The 19,759-nt window shown below is 38.3% G+C and overlaps 1 protein-coding gene across 1 annotated transcript in view; it reads left to right on the plus strand.

Annotated features, from left to right (window-relative positions):
• The first annotated feature begins 379 nt into the window (after positions 1-379).
• The window catches only part of EXD1 (exonuclease 3'-5' domain containing 1), a 36,726-nt gene continuing 17,346 nt past the window's right edge, over positions 380-19,759 (plus strand). The window contains exons 1-5 of the mRNA XM_068992760.1: positions 380-512; positions 7,918-7,986; positions 14,209-14,266; positions 14,515-14,642; positions 16,654-16,712. Coding sequence (XP_068848861.1) covers positions 380-512; positions 7,918-7,986; positions 14,209-14,266; positions 14,515-14,642; positions 16,654-16,712 — 447 coding nt within the window. The remainder of the gene's footprint in view (positions 513-7,917; positions 7,987-14,208; positions 14,267-14,514; positions 14,643-16,653; positions 16,713-19,759) is intronic.

A 19,759-nucleotide genomic window follows, 5' to 3' on the forward strand; every position in this document is an offset into this window, starting at 1 on the left:
GGCTGATGTTAAAATGGTGTATGTATATGCTTTTGAAAGGCCTCTAAATGTTCTTGCTCCATTTAGCTAAGGAAGGATAGGTGATATTAGGCCATTTTATAGACAAAGAAATCAAACCCTCTTTGCCTGAAGTCGTATAGTTTTCAGTTTCCCATGTATAAGTTAGAGATGATACTTGCAATGATCTTTTTCTCATTATAATTATAAATGATAAGCAGAATTACTCGAATATTTTTATTTTTCTTGTCCCAAGTATGAGGAAAGGAAAAATAACCTCATTTCTCCCAAAATATTTTTAAAAAATCATAGATCTCTTTTATTTTCAAGGGTTTAGATATTAAAGAAGATTATTTGAAGACTCCTTTTGGAATCAAATAGCATGGACCTCAGCAGTGACTACCATTTCCTCAACCAGATTTTGTGGAGAAGAGTGAGACTCACATTAGTTTGTGGCATTTTTGAAGGAGTGCTGCAGCATGTGGACCCTGACAAGATTGTTGTTCTGAAGAAAGGTCTCATTTTATTTCTCATAATCTCCTGCCTTCTAGGAGACTAATAAGTGTGTTTGGGTGATGATTCTGGGCTCTCTTAGCAACTGGAAGAGTGGCATTATTCCAATTTTAGGGGAAAGGTGGGTGGAAGATTAGAATGTTATTTTCCCTAACGGAGCCATATGACTGTGCATGCTGGCTTGTCCACCTCAGTACTTCTATTGACATGACAGTGGAAAATTTCAGTATATATATATTTTTAAAATTGTGTACATCTTTTAATTTCTCTCCATATGCACCTTGAAATTAAAAATGAACACTGTATTAGATAGAATTGCTTTTAGCTTCAACAGACGAATTCCAAAGACGGTAAGGGTTTAATTTTTGTCATGCACAAAGAAGCCCAGAGGTAGACTGCTGAGAAATAGTGCAGTGGCTGAAAGATTCCGGGAGAGATAAGGCATCTTGTGCTCCTACTCAGGCACTTCAGTGATCGCCTATTATCCTCATGGTCACAGTGTAGCCTTTACACCTCCCACTTTCAATTCCAGTTCCTTTATGAGGATATAATTCAGGAACAGCCAGGTGGAGGAGATATATAGGGCAAGGTTTGTGGGAACGGGCTCAGAGTTTCTACTGTGTCTAAGCATACCACCTTTTTAGCCTCTTCCATGTGTTCACCTTGAAGCCTCAATGTAGGGTTCTTATTCAGCTAGAATATTGACTTATTAGGGTAGTTGTTTTCCTGGCACAGTAAGTTTCAAGTTCACAATTGAAATGTGTAAGTGACATTTGAGAGAATAGTATTATTGTTAAGCCATATTATTAGTTAAACTTTTGTAGGCTAGGATGGGACTATATCAGGCTTTTGCAATATTAATTCATTTGGTAACCATTTATTAAGTTTTATATCCCAGGTACAGTGCTGGGTACCAGGGATATGGATAAGAATAATATGGTCTCTGTCCTTACAAAAATTAGACTAGTAAAGAGAAATATCAATAACCTCAGAAATGCAGATGATACCACTCTTATGGCAGAAAGTGAAGAGGAACTAAAAAGCCTCTTGATAAAAGTGAAAGAGGAGAGTGAAAAAGTTGGCTTAAAGTTCAACATTCAGAAAACTAAGATAATGGCATCTGGTCCCATCACTTCATGGGAAATAGATGGGGAAACAGTGGAAACAGTGTCAGACTTTATTTTTTGGGGCTCCAAAATCACTCCAGATGGTGATTGCAGCCATGAAATTAAAAGACGCTTACTCCTTGGAAGGAAAGTTATGACCAACCTAGACAGCATATTAAAAAGCAGAGACATTACTTTGCCAACAAATGTCCATCTAGTCAAGGCTATGGTTTTTCCAGTGGTCATGTATGGATGTGAGAGTTGGACTGTGAAGAAAGCTAAGCACCAAAGAATTGATGCTTTTGAAGTGTGGTGTTGGAGAAGACTCTTGAGAGTCCCTTGGACTGCAAGGAGATCCAACCAGTCCATCCTAAAGGAGATCAGTCCTGGGTGTTCATTGGAAGGACTGATGCTGAAGCTGAAACTCCAGTACTTTGGCCACCTCATGTGAAGAGTTGACTCATTGGAAAAGACCCTGATGCTGGGAGGGATTGGGGGCAGGAGGAGAAGGGGACGACAGAGGATGAGATGGCTGGATGACATCAGTGACTCGATGGACATGAGTTTGGGTGAACTCCGAGAGTTGGTGATGGACAGGGAGGCCTGGTATTCTGCGATTCATGGGGTGTCAAAGAGTCAGACATGACTGAGCGACTGAACTGAACTGAACTGAACTGAAGGAGACATAAATAAGTAGAAAGATATAATGCAGTGTGATATCCTCTGATAGAAGGACACACAGGATACTATGGAAACACAAAGTTTCTAATTTAGATCTGAGACAGTGAGGAATCCTTCCCAAAGGAGGAATTGATGTTGAAAATGTATTTGGAATTAGATGTAACTTCACAAGAGTTAACTGGTTGGGAAAAGCGGGGAAGGTTGTTTTAAGCCAATGATTCTCAGACTTCATCTATATTTCAGAATCACTTGAAAGAGTTGTTCAAACACAGATTGATGCCTCCCACCCCCTCAAAGAGTTTCTGATTCTTATGGTCTTAAGTGGGGTTCAAGAATTTGTATTTCCAAGAAGTTTCCAGGTGATGCTGATTCTGTGCTGGGGAACACACTTTGAGAGAACCATTGTTATAGGAAGAAGTAGCAGCATATGCAAAAGTAGAGAACTGAAAACTTGGTGCATTCAGAAAACGTTAAGTACTTGCCTGAGGTCCAGTGGTGAAGACTCCTCACTTCCACTGCTCAAGACAGGGGCTCTATCCCTGGTCAAAGAACTGAGAATCTTCATGCCTTATGGTGCAGCCAAAAAAACCTCAAAAGACAATCTAAATAAATTTCAGTGTGAGGATATGGTGAGAGATAAGGCTGGAGAAGAGAAATAAGCATGGGGCAGATCAGAAGGACCTCACATGTCATAACATTTGGAACTTTTGAAAGCAAAGAGGAACAGTCTGAAATATCTTTTAAATGGGAGTCATATAGATTTTCAAATTACTTGCCTGAAATTTTTAATGCTGTATCAGTTAGGAACTGTGCTCAGCTGCTAGAAACAGATTCACTTCTAGTGGCCTAAACAAATCATGTAAAAGAAGAGAGGTATCCCAGAGCGACTGTGACTCTCCCCAAAGTTGTTCTTTATCTTTCTGTAGTACCATCTTCACCATGTGACTTCAAAGCTCAAGGGCATATGGTCATAGCTGGTGGAATTAAACACAGGAGGAAGAGGAAAGATAGGGTAGGGGGTTGTTTCTTATCTTAAAGAGATGTCTTGGAAATTTAATAGACACCGCTGTCTGGGGAGAATGAGCACATTGATAGCCTGCATAAATGGCACCAAGTAGATAATAGTCAGTAAATGCCACATGCTCATTCAACAGAGTGTTCAATTCTGATGAAATTTGCGGTATATTTCTTTCTAGTGTTTAATTACATAGTTTTAATGTACTTGATGGAGAAGGCAATGGCACCCCACTCCAGTACTCTTGCCTGGAAAATCCATGGACGGAGGAGCCTGGTAGGCTGCAGTCCATGGGGTTGCTAGGAGTCGGACACGACTGAGCTTGCCTGGAAGATCCATGGACGGAGGAGGAGCCTGGTAGGCTGCAGTCCATGGGGTCGCTAGGAGTCGGACACGACGGAGCGCCTTCACTTTCACTTTTCTCTTTCATGCATTGGAGAAGGAAATGGCAACCCACTCCAGTGTTCTTGCCTGGAGAATCCCAGGGACGGGGGAGCCTGGTGGGCTGCCATCTGTGGGGTCACACAGAGTCGAACATGACTGAAGCGACTAAGCAGTAGCAGCAGCAGCAATGTACTTGACTTAAGAAATTGGGTATATCATATACGCATTTTTTAGTTAACAGTGTAACATTTTCTTATATTATTTGAAACTTCAGTATAATGGCTAAACATTTTAAAATGAAAAGCTTAAAAACTTTAAAAAATGTGTAATATTTTATAATTATAAATTATAGTAAATTACAATACAATTGTATATTTTATAATTAGGAGTTATAATGAATTATAATTATAAAATACATTTTGATATTTGTTATATTTTATAATTATTGTCTTAGGAATAGTTCCTAGAAGTGAAAATACTGGGTGAAAATTACAGATATTTTAAATGTTTCTGATGCATGTTTCTAAATAGTTTTTCAAAAGGTTATGTGTTTTTACTTTGCTACTAGTAATGTGTGAGTGAATTTCAGTAAATAACCTAGCCTTGAGTTTTTAAGAAATGCAAATGTGTATCTTTTCTCAGCGTTTGTTAGTATTATATGCAAAGAGTGATATTTCATTTTGGCATGTTTTAAAAAAATATTCCTAAGGAAGTTGAATGTATTTCTTTATACCTATTTACTTAAAGCTATGGTTTTTCCAGTAGTCATGTATGGATGTGAGAGTTGGACCATAAAGAAAGCTGAATGCTGAAAAATTGATGCTTTTGTATTGTGGTGTTGGAGAGAACTCTTGAGAGTCCCTTGGACTGCAAGGAGATCCAACCAGTCCATCCTAAAGGAAATCAGTCCTGAATATTCATTGGAAGGACTGATGTTGAAGCTGAGACTCCAGTCCTTTGGCCACCTGATGTGAAGAACTGACTCCTTGGAAAAGACCCTGATGCTGGGAAAGATTGAAGGCAGGAGGAGAAGGGCACAACAGAGGATGAGATGGCTGGATGGCATCACCAACTCGATGGACATGAGTTTGAGCAAGCTCCAGAGTTGGTGATGGACAGGGAAGCCTGGTGTGCTGCAATCTATGGGGCTGCAAAGAGTTGGACATGACTAAATGAATGAATTGAATGGATTTACTTATTTTATGTACAATTTGGGTAAAGCCAGGGAGTGACATCACTATGATAGCAGTGTGAAGGAAACTTTGAAGTAGAGAGAAACAAGAGACAAGGAGAATTCAGAGACAAGGGAGCTATTCAGGCAATCAAGGGACCCAGTAAAGAGGAAGTAATGAGAGTCAGAGCTTAATCTTGTCAAGGAATGGAGAAGACAGATTCTAGAAATGCTTAAGAGAGGGGATTAGTAATTTAGTAATCAATTAGATAGTCAAAGAGCAATGGAAAATGACTCCTACATTTATGACTGAGATTTGACATATAATACTGTTATTGATAGAAATGGGAAGAGGAACAGGTTTGTTGGTTACTGCAAGAAGGTAATGATCAGTTTGAAAAATCTTGCAGTAAGTCTGCCATTAGTTGAAAATTCAAGTGGGCCTCAGAGAAATAATCCATATTGTAGAAATGAGGGATTAGGATGACTAGGAAGTGGATATGATCACTCAAGGAGAAGGTAGAAGGATGAAGAACATAACCTTAGGGACTGTCAGTGTGTAAACGGCAAGCAGTGATGGTAGAGGCAGCTGAAACCAGAAGGAGCAAATCAGGGAGACGCTGGAATGCTGGTTACAAGATGCATATTAAAATCACTGAGGCCTGGGTTTGAATCCTGACTGTTTTAGTAGTAGTCTGACCTTGAGCAAGTTATTCAACCTTTCTGAGCCTCAGGTTCCTCCATAAAGAAGATAATGAAATGCCTATCTCATTATGTTACTGGATAATTAAACATAGGCAATTAATTAGCATGATGTCTCGCTTAGGTGCTTAGTATGATGACTCTGGATAATTAGTAGGAAAGGAAATAAACACTAAGAATGTCTTGTAAGTCAAGAAAGTAGAGAACAGTATTGTCAAAGGATGCATGAGAGCCAAATATAAGATAGTAAACTTCCGGGGGATTTTACAAATAGGCAGTTGGTGATCTTTGACCTCAGAATATATTCCAGCTGAGCTATTTAAAATCCTAAAAGATGCTGCTGCTGAAGTGCTGCACTCAATATGTCAGCAAGTTTGGAAAACTTAGCAGTGGCCACAGGACAGGAAAAAGTCAGTTTTCATTCCAATCCCAAAGAAGAGCAGTGCCAAAGGATGTTCAAACTATCGTACAGTTGTGCTCATTTTGCATGCTAGTAAGGTTATGCTCAAATTCCTTCAAGCTAGGCTTCAGCAGTACATGAACTGAGAACTTCCACATGTACAGGCTGGGTTTAGAAAAGGCAGAGGAACCAGAGATCAAATTGCCAACATTTGTTGGATCATAGAGGAAGCAAAGGAATTCCAAAAAAAACACATCTGCTTCATTGACTATAATAAAGCCTTTGACTGTGTGGATCACAACAAACTGTGGAAAACACTTAGAGATGGAAATATCAGAAAACCAATATCAGACCAGTTACCTGTCTTTTGAGAAACCTACATGCAGATCAAGAAACAACAGTCAGAACTTTACATGGAACAACAGACTGGTTGAAAGTTGGGAAAGGAGTATGACAAGGCTGTATATTAAACTGTCTATTTAACTTATATGCAGAGTACATCATGTTAAATCCCAGACTGGATGAATTATAAGCTGGAATCAAGATTGCCAGGAGAAATACCAACAACCTCAGATATACAGATAATACCATTCTAATGGCAGAAAGTGAATAGTAACTGAAGAACCTCCTGGTGAGGGTGAAAGAGGAGAGTGAAAAAGCTGGCTTAAAACTCAGCATTCAAAAAACTTAAGATCATGGCATCTGTCCCATCATTTCATGGCAAGTAGATAGGGAAAAAGTGGAAGCAGTGACAGATTTTGTTTTCTTGGACTCCAGAATCATTGCAGATGGTGACTGCAGCAATGAAATTAAAAAATACTGGCTCCTTGGAAGGAAAGCTATGACAAACCTAGACAGTCCGTATAGTCAAAGCTATGGTTTTTCCTGTAGTCATGTACAGATGTGAGAATTGGACCATAAAGAAGGCTGAGCATCAAAGAACTGATGCTTTTGAATTGTGCTGGAGAAGCCTTTTGGGAGTCGGCAGAGTTTGTACTGCACAGAGATCAAATCAGTCAATCCTAAAGGAAATCAACCCTGAATATTCACTGGAAGGACTGATACTGAAGCTGAAACTCCTGTACTTTGGCCACCTGATTTGAAGAGCTGAGTCATTGGAAAAGACCCTGCTGCTGAGGAAGGTTGAAGACAAAAGGAGAAGAGGGCAGCAGAGGATGAGAAGGTTAAATAGTATCACCAACTCAATGGACATGAATTTGAGCAAACTCTGGGAGATAGTGAAGAACAGGAAAGCGTGGTGTGGTACAATCAGCGGGGTTGCAGAGTCAGACATGGCTTAGTGACTGAACAGCAACAACAGCAAAGAATATAGTCAATGGACTAGTGAGAGTGAAACTCCATTGTTTTCAGTTGCTGAGAGATGTGGAGATATACAGATGCTGTGAGCATTTCCATCTAGAAAAAATGACAGTGTTGTAAACATGACATCTAAACTTCTAAATCCTTTACTTCCTCACGGAAGAGCCTGTAATTGGGCCAGGAGTTGGGCTGTTGTCTCTGAAAATTCATAGATCAGGCATGTAGCATGAAAAGGGTGTGGACTCTAGAAGTAGTCAGATGCCTTAAATTTTTTTCTGGAGTTAGGTGAAATAAAAAATCAGTAAAAATATAATAAATGGATAGTCTTTAGCTCCAAAGGCCTTAGAATATTCTTGGCAGAAGTTTAAATTTGGTCTATTACTACAGCTCTTTCAGTGAATGATCTTTGATCATTCTGGGGTTCCCTCTGTTCTTTATACTACTTGTTTCAATGTTACAGCTTTGTAATTTAGCTATATTTTAGCTTTGACTCTTTATTTATTAGGGAAGATAATTTGGTGATTTTTATAAAATTCAGATTTGGGCAATTTTGAGAGGTATCATATTTTCTTACAGTTTTAGGGAATATTACTTTTTAATTAATTAAATGAATTGTTTTCTATAACAGTGAAGAACGTAGAGACTGGTCTAAGTGTCCCAGGAGTGAAGATGTTTTTTGGACATGAGATTGTGAATGGTGAGAGCTTCATATTTCCTACTTGCTGATATCAGGATTTGCAGTAGCAGGAAGCTCACTGCTCTGCCTCATTCCAATATTTGGTGGTGAGGGGGTGGCTCAAGATGTTGTCTTGTACTTATGAACTCTTAAAGTTGGTATTTGAGAAGTGTCCCTTATCTTACTGTTGTAGTAGGTACTGTGAACAGAACTGTCTTTAAAGAATTTTAATCATCTTGATTTTACAATGTGAGGACAGCTGGTTCTCAATATTAGAGGTCAGCTTACAAGCAGAGTTATCAGTCTGAACAGAGAGGAGTTATCTTGTTCAACAAGTGAGTTTAACACCACACGTTCATAGTACATCCACAGTACACTGTTTGAAACCTTGGAGCCAAATGTTTCAGAACCCAAGTCTAGTTCTGGATTTTTGAAAACCTAACAAAGGGTAAGGGGGCTTCCCTGGTGGCTCAGACAGTAAAGACTCCGCCTGGAATGAGAGAGACCCGGGTACGATCCCTGCGTAGGGAAGATCTCTTGGGGAAGGAAATGGCAACCCACTCCAGAATTCTTGCCTGAAGAATTCCATGGACATAGGAACCTTGTGGACTCCTATGGAGCCCATGAGGTTGCAAAAGAATCAGACACTACTTAGCAACTAAACAATAACAAAGGGTATATACTGGTCAATGACATAACACTTCAGGTGGGTCTGGTCAGCACTCTAATAACACATTTCTGCAGAAAAATGGGTGGATAATCATACTAAGTGGGATAAAATAGGACTATAAGTAGTATGACAGTTCAGATTTTGCTCCCAAAAGAGTTACACAAAATTTTTGGTTTTCAGACTTCTGGGGTTTTGTAATTACAGGAACCGGCCCCACTCTGTATTTCTGCCAGAAAAAAACATTTAGCAAGAATAGATCCAATTATTTGCCTAAAGGAATATAGACACTCATCTGGTCAGTGTGCTTCAGACAAGCCAAATGAAATAACAGGAAAAAGGTTGCAAACAAGAGCTGTTCTTGCTTTCAAGAACACAAAAGCAAAAAGCCCTCCAAGGAAGAGTAAATATCAGTATTGGGTGGAAGGGATTGGGGGAATGAAAGACCTAAGACCTCACAGAACTGTGCATTTCTGACCATTGAGGCAAATACGAGGAAGGAAAAGGACTCCTGTAAATGAGAGATTACTACTTCTTGAAAGATTGTTTTGTGAGCTAAATAGAATTCAGGGAGAGATGAAAATCTCACTAAATTAATGACTGCCAGTCCAGACCTACTTTAAAGCAGACAAGTCCAGCCAGCTTATCTAACTACACTTTCTCACTCAGTATGCTACTGGAGTATGCTACTTGAGAACCCCATGAACAGTATGAAAGGCAAAAAGATAGGACACTAAAAGATGAACTCCTCAGATCAGTAGGTGCTCAATATGCTACTGGAGATTAGTAGAGAACTAACGCCAGACTTTATTTATTTTTGGCTCCAAAATCACTGCAGATGGTGACTGCAGCCATGAAATTAAAAGACGCTTACTCCTTGGAAGGAAAGTTATGACCAACCTAGATAGCATATTCGAAAGCAGAGACATTACCTTGCCAACAAAGGTCTGTCTAGTCAAGGCTATGGTTTTTCCAGTGGTCATGTATGGATGTGAGAGTTGGGCTGAGAAGAAAGCTGAGTGCTGAAGAATTGATGCTTTTGAACTGTGGTGTTGGAGAAGACTCTTGAGAGTCCCTTGGACTGCAAGGGGATCCAACCAGTCCATTCTGAAGGAGATCAGCCCTGGGATTTCTTTGGAAGGACTGATGCTAAAGCTGAAACTCCAGTATTTTGGCCACCTCATGAGAAGAATTGACTCATTGGAAAAGACTGATGCTGGGAGGGATTGGGGCTAGAAGAGAAGGGAACGACAGAGGATGAGGTGGCTGGATGGCATCACTGACTCGATGGATGTGAGTCTGAGTGAACTCGAGGAGTTAGTGATGGACAGGGAGGCCTGGTGTGCTGCAATTCATGCAGTTACAGAGTCGGACATGACTGAGCGAATGAACTGAACTGAACTCAAGAATGAAGAGATGGAGCCAAAGCAAAAACAACACCCAGTTGTGGATGTGACTGGTGATAGACACAAAGTCCGATGCTGTAAAGAGCACTGTTGCATAGGAACCTGGAATGTTAGGTCCATGAATCAAGGCAAATTGGAAGTGGTCAAACAGATGGTAACAGTGAACGTCGACATTTTAGGAATCAGCAAACTAAAATGGACTGGAATGGGTGAATTTAACTCAGATGACTGTTATATCTACTACTGTGGGCAAGAATCCCTTAGAAGAAATGGAATAGCCATCATAGTTAACAAAAGAGTCCGAAATGCAGTACTTGGATGCAGACTCAAAAACGACAGAATGATCTATGTTCATTTCCAAGGCAAACCATTCAATATCACAGTTATCCAACTCTATGCCCCAACCATTAATGCTGAAGAAGCTGACGTTGAACAATTCTATGACTACCTACACGATGTCCTAGGACTAACACCCAAAAAAGATATCCTTTTCATTATGGGGGATTGGAAAACAAAAGTAGGAAGTCAAGAAACACCTGGAGTAACAGACAAATTTGGCCTTGGAGTACAAAATGAAGCAGAGCAAAGGCTAATAGAGTTTTGCCAAGAGAACACACTGGTCATAGCAAACACTGTCTTCAACACAAGAGAAGACTGTACACATTGATATCACCAGATAGTCAACACCAAAATCAGATTGATTATATTCTTTGCAGCCAAAGATGGAGAAGCTCTATACAGTCAGCAACAACAAGACCGGGACCTGACTGTGGCTCAGATCATGAACTCCTTATTGCCAAATTCAGACTTACATTGAAGGAAGTAGGGAAAACCACTAGATCATTCAGGTATGACCTAAATCAAACCCTTACGATTACACAGTGGAAGTGACAAATAGATTTAAGGGACTAGATCTGATAGAGTGCCTGAAGAACTATGGATGGAGATTCGTGACATTGTACAGGAGACAGGGATCAAGACCATCTGCAAGAAAAAAAATGAAAAAAAGCAAAATGGCTGGTTGAGGAGGCCTTACAAATAGCTGTGAAAAGAAGAGAAGTGAAAAACAAAGGAGAAAAGGAAAGATATACCCATTTAAATGCAAAGTTCTAAAGAATAGCAAGGAGAGTGAAGAAAGCCTTCCTCAGTAATCAGTGCAAAGAAAGAGGAAAACAACAGAATGGGAAAGACTAGAGATCTCTTCAAGAAAATTAGAGATACCAAGGAAACATTTCATGCAAAGATGGGCACAATAGAGGACAGGAATGGTATGAACCTAACAGAAGCAGAAGATATTAAGAAGAGGTGCCAAGAATACCCAGAAGAACTATACAAAAAAGATCTTCAAGACTCAGATAATCACGATGGTGTAATCACTCATCTAGAGCCAGACATCCTGGAATGTGAAGTCAAGTGGGCCTTAGAAAGCACCACCATGAACAAAGCTAGTGGAGGTGATATAATTCCAGCTGGGCTATTTCAAATCCTGAAAGATGATGCTGTGAAAGTGCTGCACTCAATATGCCAACAAATTTGGAAAACTCAGCAGTGACCATAGGACTGGAAAAGGTCAGTTTTCATCCCAATCCCAAAAAAAGGCAATGCCAAAGAATGCTCAAACTACCGCACAATTGCACTCATCTCACATGCTAGTAAAGTAATGCTCAAAATTCCCCAAGCCAGGCTTCAGCAATACGTGAACCATGAACTTCCAGATGTTGAAGCTGGTTTTAGAAAAGGCAGAGGAACCAGAGATCAAATTGCCAACATCTGCTGGATCATCGAAAAAGCAAAAGAGTTCCAGAAAAACATCTATTTCTGCTTTATTGACTATGCCAAAGCCTTTGACTGTGTGGATCACCACAAACTGGAAAATTCTGAAAGAGATGGGCATACCAGACCACCTGATCTGCCTCCTGAGAAATCTGTATGCAGGTCAGGAAGCAACAGTTAGAAGTAGACATAGAATAACAGACTGGTTCCAAATTGGGAAAGCAGTACGTCAAGGCTGTGTATTGTCACCCTGTTTATTTAATTTATATGCAGAGTACATCATGAGAAACACTGGGCTGGAAGAAGCACAAGCTGGAATCAAGATTGCTGGGAGAAATATCAATAACCTCAGATATGCAGATGACACCACCATTATGGCAGAAAGTGAAGAAGAACTAAAGAGCCTCTTGATGAAAGTGAAAGAGGAGAGTGAAAAAGTTGGCTTAAAGATCAACATTCAAAAAAACTAAAATCATGGCATCTAGTCCCATCACTTTATGGCAAATAGATGGGGAAACAGTAGAAACAGTGAGAGACTTTATTATTTTGGGTTCCAAAATCACTGCAGATGGTGACTGCAGCCATGAAATTAAGACACTTGCTCCTTGGAAGAAAAGCTATGACAAACATAGACAGCATATTAAAAAGCAGAGACATTACTTTGCCAATAAAGATCCGTCTAGTCAAAGCTATAGTTTTCCCAGTAGTAATATATGGATGTGAAAATTGGACTATAAAGAAAGCTGACCACCGAAGAATTGATGCTTTTGAACTGTGGTGTTAGAGAAGACTCTTAAGAGTCCCTTGGACTGCAAGGAGATCCAACCAGTCCATCCTAAAGGAAATCAGTCCTGAATATTCATTGGAAGGACTGATGTTGAAGCTGAAACTCCAATACTTTGGCCACCTGATGCAAAGAACTGACTCATTTGAAAAGACCCTGTTGCTGGGAAAGATTGAAGGCAGGAGGAGAAGGGCACAACAGAGGATGAGATGGTTGGATGGCATCACCGACTCAATGGACATGAGTTTGAGTAACCTCTGGGAGTTGGTGATGGACAGGGAGGCCTGGCGTGCTGCAGTCCATGGGGTCACAAAGACTGGACACAACTGAGCGACTGAACCGAACTGAACGCTGCTGAAAACACTTTTTGTCCCTTGAACACCTTTTCAAAATGCCAGTGATGGTGGTAGTAGTAGAGTGATTCTTAATTGTTTTGACTGTTAGACTTTGCAATAGATCAGAGTTCTGGACTGGAACAAAGCTAGGCTGTAGATGAGTTTGTAAAAATAAATGAAGGAATCACTCCCACCATCTCCTAACTCAGGAGAAGCCTGACGACTGACCAGCTTTGGGATCTGTACAGATGGATTCATTTCTTCCTAAATTCATTCTCGTGATTTGGACTTCATTCATAATTTTAAGATCAGAGAATGGTCATCTCCTTCTTTCTTTGCTCTGTGGCTTAGTCAGCCATGGAGGGGTCTCCAAGGTGCTGAAAGCACCTCAAATAAGAACTGTCAAGATGAAGGATAATAATTGACTAATACCTGTTTTCAGTGAATTTTGCTTTCTCTGACCAAAACTCATTACTTTTAGAATGTAGGAAAAAGAGACATTTTGAAACATAGTGACCCCTGAGAAGCTTCTCCTGGTACTGAGTAGTACCCAAGTATACTTAATTGAATCTTAGATGCCATCAATGATAAGGTGCATTATTTCTTTTTCTACTCTAAGAAAGAAAAAAGCTGCCAGTTTAATTATCATATGTATTTACTGTAAGTCATATCCAATTTCAGAGCTGTTTAAAATGTGCATCTTAGAATCAATGATATATCAATACATTTCCCTGTATTCCATGAACCATTAGGTTAAAAAAAAGTGGTTTCAGAGTCTCTGTGGAATGTCTCTCTCATATTTCTTTTGTGATTTCCAGTTTACCTTTTGTTACCTTTTATGTTTCTGACCTTTACTGTACCAGCCTGTGAAAGAGTCAGTGTGAATGATTTAAGAGTAAAACCCCAAACAGTACATAGTATGAGGGAAGATGCATTAGGATAGGAATAAAAAGCAAAGAAAAGATGTCTTTAGAACCAATCTGCTTGACCACAACTGTGCCCTGGAACAGAAAGGGTAAAGTGGATATGTAGAGAGGTTCCTAATGCTGCTAAAAGACCAAGAAAGCTATGTAGAGATATAAGATTAGGGGTCTTCAGTACTTTGGTTAGTCTTTTCTGCTCTATTTGTTACTGGTCAGTGAAGTCCTCTATGGACTAACATTTCATTCCCAATTACTGTCTGTGTTACATAATCAAACTGTGGGTGTGGGTGAGAGAGGAGTAGTAAACTGCTTTCAGGTTGGAAGCCCTGTTGAAATCCATCTGGTTATTTTACAGTGGAACTACTGGATGAAGTGGAACAAGGTGCAGTAAGAGAAAAGACTTCATCTGTTAGGTATGATGGAATGATTTTCTTAATTATGATGTTACCCAAATATACACATTAGGGTAGGAAACCTTAACTCTAATTCATTAGTTGTGCAGTTCCTAAAATGAAGAAACATGTAGATGGTATCTTCAAATCAGTGTAAGCTGTAGATGAATGGGTTCTCTATGAAAGGTCCAGAGTCCTTACCACTGATGTGTGTATGGCATTAACAACAAAGAACAAGTTCACCTAAGTGTTGTTTTTTGTAAGTATAGTCTAAATACAGAAAGAACCAAGATGGATACAATAAAAGATGAAGACCTAAATGTACATAAGCCTGCTTCTCCTGCCCCTGAGGTGCCAATAACCTCTCTTCTGAATGACCTCAAGTACAGCCCATCTGGTGAGTACTAGGGCTCTGAATTTTCTAGGCTTTTTTGTGATTCAGAGTTCTTCAGAGTTGGTACATAAACCAAAGTCAGAGTTCTATATGGAACTCTCAGCTAGGACATTGTTTCTAGGGTGTAAATAAAAGATTGTGATTCATTTGTTTATTTAATATTTGCATGCACACTATCTGCCAGACACTGGGGATACTAAAGTTTGGTATCTCTGCACTCCTTGAGTTATGGTTCATGAAACACACTAAATAAGATAAATTAGTATACTATGTAGTTTGCTGGTGCCACATGTTAAGTAGAAAAAAAAATGAATGAGAAGAAAAGTGTGAAGAGGGTGGTTTTACAATTTTGGGGTGTCCAGAAAAGGTCTCAATGAAATGGTGACATTTAAAGTAAAATCTTGAAGGAAGTGAGGGATCAAAATGTATGAATATCAGAGGAACTGGTTTTTAGGCATAAATAATGAATAAATGCAAAGGCCCACAAGAGGAATATGCTACAATTTGAAGGGACAGTAAGGAAATGAGTATAGCTGGAGTAAGGAGAGCAATTTGGAATGAGGTGGGGTGAGTGGATCATGGAAGATTTTGTTGATCATTAAAAGGACTTGGTTTTTACTCTGCAGTGAGAAGAGAAACCATTGGAAGTTGGTTGGTTGTTTTTTTCATTTCCCTAATGACTAAGGATGTTGAGGATTTTTTAATGAGCTTATTTGACATCTGAACATCTTTGGTGAATGTTTATTCATATCTTGTTTATTTTCTTATTTGATTGTTCTCTTATTATTCAGTGCTGGAAGTTTTTTTTATATATATCCTGGATACAAGTCTTTTCTAAAATACATGCTTTGCAAATATTTTCTGCAAGTCTATGCTTTGCCTTTTCATTGTCTTCAAGAATCTCTTGAAGAGAAGACATTTTAAACTTTGATGTACAGTTTATCCATTTTCTTTCTTTTATGGATTGTGCTATTGATGTCATATCTAAGAAATCTTTCCTAACTCAAAGTCACAAAGATTTCCTCCTGTGTTTCCTTCTAGACACATTAGTATATGTTATGCTATACCTCTAATATTTTAAATTACATAATTAGGAAAATAATTTTCAGGATTCAGAGAATTCCAAATATGTGGACATTGGCCCATCACCAGAACTAATTTAAAATGCTACTTTTTATTATGAATGTGCTTTTAGAAAGCATATGTCTTAAATACTATATGGGGGGATGGAAGACAGTATTACACAACAATGGAAATCAAAAGAAAGCTGGAGTAGCAATACTCATTATCAGACAAAATAGACTTTAAAACAAAGACTGTTTTAAGAGACAAAAAAAGGCACTACATAATGGTCAAGGGATCAATCCAGGAAGAAGATATAATATAAATATATATGTGCCTAATATAGGAACACCTTAAATACTGTATGATATCACATATGTGGAATCTAAAAATTACAGCAAACTAGTGAATATAACAAAAAAAGAAGTGGATTCATGGATACAGAACACAAACTAATGGTTACCAGTTTAGGGAGTGATATATGGGTGGGGGAATGGGAGGTACTAATTATTGTGTGTAAGATAGGCTACAAGGATGTATTGTATAACACTGGGGAATACAGTCACTATTTTGTAATAACTTTAAATGGAGTGTAACCTTTAACAATTGTATAAAATTTTTTTAAAAAAGGAAGTACTTGTCTTGAAATATTTAAAACATAAACCTATGATGAGGGAAACATGGATTATCACAGGAAATGAGTAAATATTTCACTTTATGAGATTATGGTCACCGGGGCTTTTGTTTATTCTCAGTTGACAAGTCAGATGCTAATAGTGGGATGGACTAATACAGGTGATAATGAAATAGTTCTCAGTATTCTAGACATAGTCTCAGTAGTTCTAGACATTTGAGTTCAGTTGAGTTGGAGTTTAGGAGTATGGCTAAAATTAGTGGGAGGGCTATTCTGTTGCCAAGGAAGACAAATATATATAATGTTGTTCTCCTGTAGAGGAAGAGGAGGTGACATACACAGTCATTGATCAGTTCCAGCAGAAGTTTGGTGCTGCAGTAAGTATTGCCCTTAGTCATCCTCAGTATTGTCTGCAAATGGATATCATGTCTATGTCTCGTAAATTTTTCTCTTATTGTAAGATCACTGTTTTCCCTGATAATTTAACAGAATACCTGAGTGCCTGCTTTGTGCCAGGCATTGTTCTGAGGTCTGGGATAAAATAATGATAAAATTCCAGGACTTTCCTAGTGGTGCAGCAGATGAAAATCTGCCTGCCAATGGTGGGAACATGGGTTTGATCCCTGCATCAGAGTGACTAAGCCCATTCACCACAATACTGAGCATACCCTGTAGGGCCCAAGAGCCGTAACTACTGAGCGTATGTGCTGCAACTACTGAATCCTGCTCACCTAGAGCCTGTGCAAAAGAACCCCATTCAGTGAGAAGCCCAAGCACTGCAACTAGAGAAAGCCCAAAGGCAGCAATGAAGACTCAGCATGACCAAAATTTAATTTTAAAAATTCTATATGAAAAACAGAAAAAAACAAAAGATAAAGTTCCAGCCCTGAAGGAGCTTATTTTAATACAAGAAAGTAAATAATTATATGTCAATTGATGATAAATGCTATAAAGAAAACAAAAGTATAGTAGGGTGAATAGAATGTTAAGGAGTTTCTATTTTATTTAGGGCAGACAGAAAACCTCTGTGAAGAGGTGACAGTGAAGCAGAAACCTTAAAAGAAGTAAGGGAGCTAATCATGTGGATAAATAGGTAAAAAAGTTAAAGAAAGCATGATTAGCAAGAGCTAAGGCCCTGTAGCTGAAACACACTTGACTTGTATGCAGAGGCAGCAGGGAGGTCCTTGTGGCAGGACCACAGTGAAAGAGTGTTAAGAAATGGAAGTGGGCAGGAAGCAGATCAGGTAGGGATTTTTAGACATAAAGATTTCAAGTTTGACTTGAGTAAGATGGAGAGTTATTGGCAGTTTTAGAGGAGAGTCAGAAATTTTTTTACTTATAATTTTAAAAAGACTGGATCTATGTTTAGGCAATTTCTTTATGATTCATTAATTTGACATGTGGCAGTAACTAACTATTCAGCCTAGGTTATGATTCACAGATAGACGTCAGCGAAGTCATTAGGTTTTTCTGTTTAGATACAAGCTTATGCCATGTATGCCCAGGTATATTTTTTAATGGAGTGTTAACTTTCAACTATATTCTTTTTTTTAAACAGCTTTATTGAGATATAATTCACATGCCATAAAATTTGACAATTTGAAATGTATGCTTCACCAGCTTTTAGCATATTCACAGAACTGTACATCCATTACCAAAATGAATTTTAGAACATTTTTAATACCCCGAAAGGAAACCCCATATTCCTAGTCAATACCTCCAATCCCTCCTCAGTCCCCCAGCCCCTGGCAACCACTTATCTATTTTCTGCCTCTGTGAATTTGCTTGTTTAGGATATTTCATATAAATGAGATCATACAATGTATGGTTATTTGTGATTGGTTTGGCTTCTTTCATCTAGAATAATACTTTCAAATTTTGTGTTATAGCACATATCGGTATTTCATTTATTTTTGTTGCCAAATAATATTCCTTTGTATGTATATACCATATTTCATTTATCCTTTCACCATTTGAGGGACACTTGGGTTGTTTTTACTTTTTTGACTGTTATGAATAATGCTGCTGTGAACACACATTGTACAAGTCTTTGTGTGGGCATATGTTTCCATTTCTCCTGGATAGATAATTACAAGTGGAGTTGCTGGTTCATATAATGATTCTGTGTTTAACTCTTTGAGGATTAGACGGTACTGTTTTGTAAAGCTGCTGCACCATTTTACTTTCCTACCAGCAGGACATGAGGGTTCCAGTTTCTCCACATGCTCATCTACACTTATTATCTGTCATTTTAATTATAGCCATCCTAGTGATATGAAGTAATAATACATCTTTGTGGTTTTGATTTGCATTTCCCTAAAGGCTAATAGCATTAAACATATTTTCATGTGCTTATTGGCTATTTTTAACAAATTTTTACTGGAGTATAATTGACTTACAATGTTGTGTCAATTTCAGGTGTACAATAAAGTAAATTGGTTCTACATATACCTACTTTTTTTTTTAAGATTCTTTTCCCATTGTATATTTTCTTTAGAGAAATATCTATTCCATCGTCATTTTAACTGTTATAAGAATTTTAAAATATATCAACAGATGCTTTAAAGGATCCATGACAGCAGCAAAAAATAAGATGAGAACCTTTGCTCTGGAAATTTAAAGAGCTGGTTGGAAATTCTTATCAATAGGCAAATACAGCCTTTGTTCCTGGTTTTGCAGCCTTCTTGTTGATTGAGAATGGAACTGAAATTCAGTCCCCTTTTTTAATCATTGATGAAAGATACTCAGAGTATAGAAAACTTTATGCTCTAAAAAGAAAAATATTGTGCTAGTGTACATTGCTTTGCCCGTCTATTCTTGAGTAATTTGTTTACCTGTAAAGTGGGGAGAATCTTGTGCCATATAGATATTTTCATGGATTATGGAGTAGGAATTTTAGAATTGTATAATGTTTTGAAATATGATAAAATTGTAGATTTAAATTGAGGACCAACATGTGTTTTGGGGATACTCTTATTTCAGTTTTGAGTAATTTAATGAATCCAAGACTTTAAAGGATCTGTTGAGTCTGTTTTTCTCATGCTGAGCAGTAGATACTGTGAGACTCAACCACCGTGTGAGTTCCCTTTTGGTACAGTAAGTTGCCCTGTATTAGTTTGCTGTTTTTTGCATGAAGAATCTTGCCATAAGGACTAGAAGTTGTTCACTGTAACATCAGTGGTGACAAAAGGTATCAGAGTTTTCAACTCTTATTAGCATTTGCGATATGAATGATTTATTTTCCAGTTGTGGAATAACTTTGTGAACACTGAAAAGAAGATCAGAGGTATTCAGTGTGATGTGTCTGTGTGTGTTTGTGTGTGCATGAAGCAAATGTGTTTGGGATTTTGTAAGTTTAAAAAGGATGATCCAATTTGTTTATTTCTAGCAGTTTTACTTGTGCCATTCATGATATCATAATTGC

This window comes from Capricornis sumatraensis, chromosome 2, assembly GCF_032405125.1.
Source record: "Capricornis sumatraensis isolate serow.1 chromosome 2, serow.2, whole genome shotgun sequence".
NCBI classification, from domain to species: Eukaryota; Metazoa; Chordata; class Mammalia; order Artiodactyla; family Bovidae; genus Capricornis; species Capricornis sumatraensis.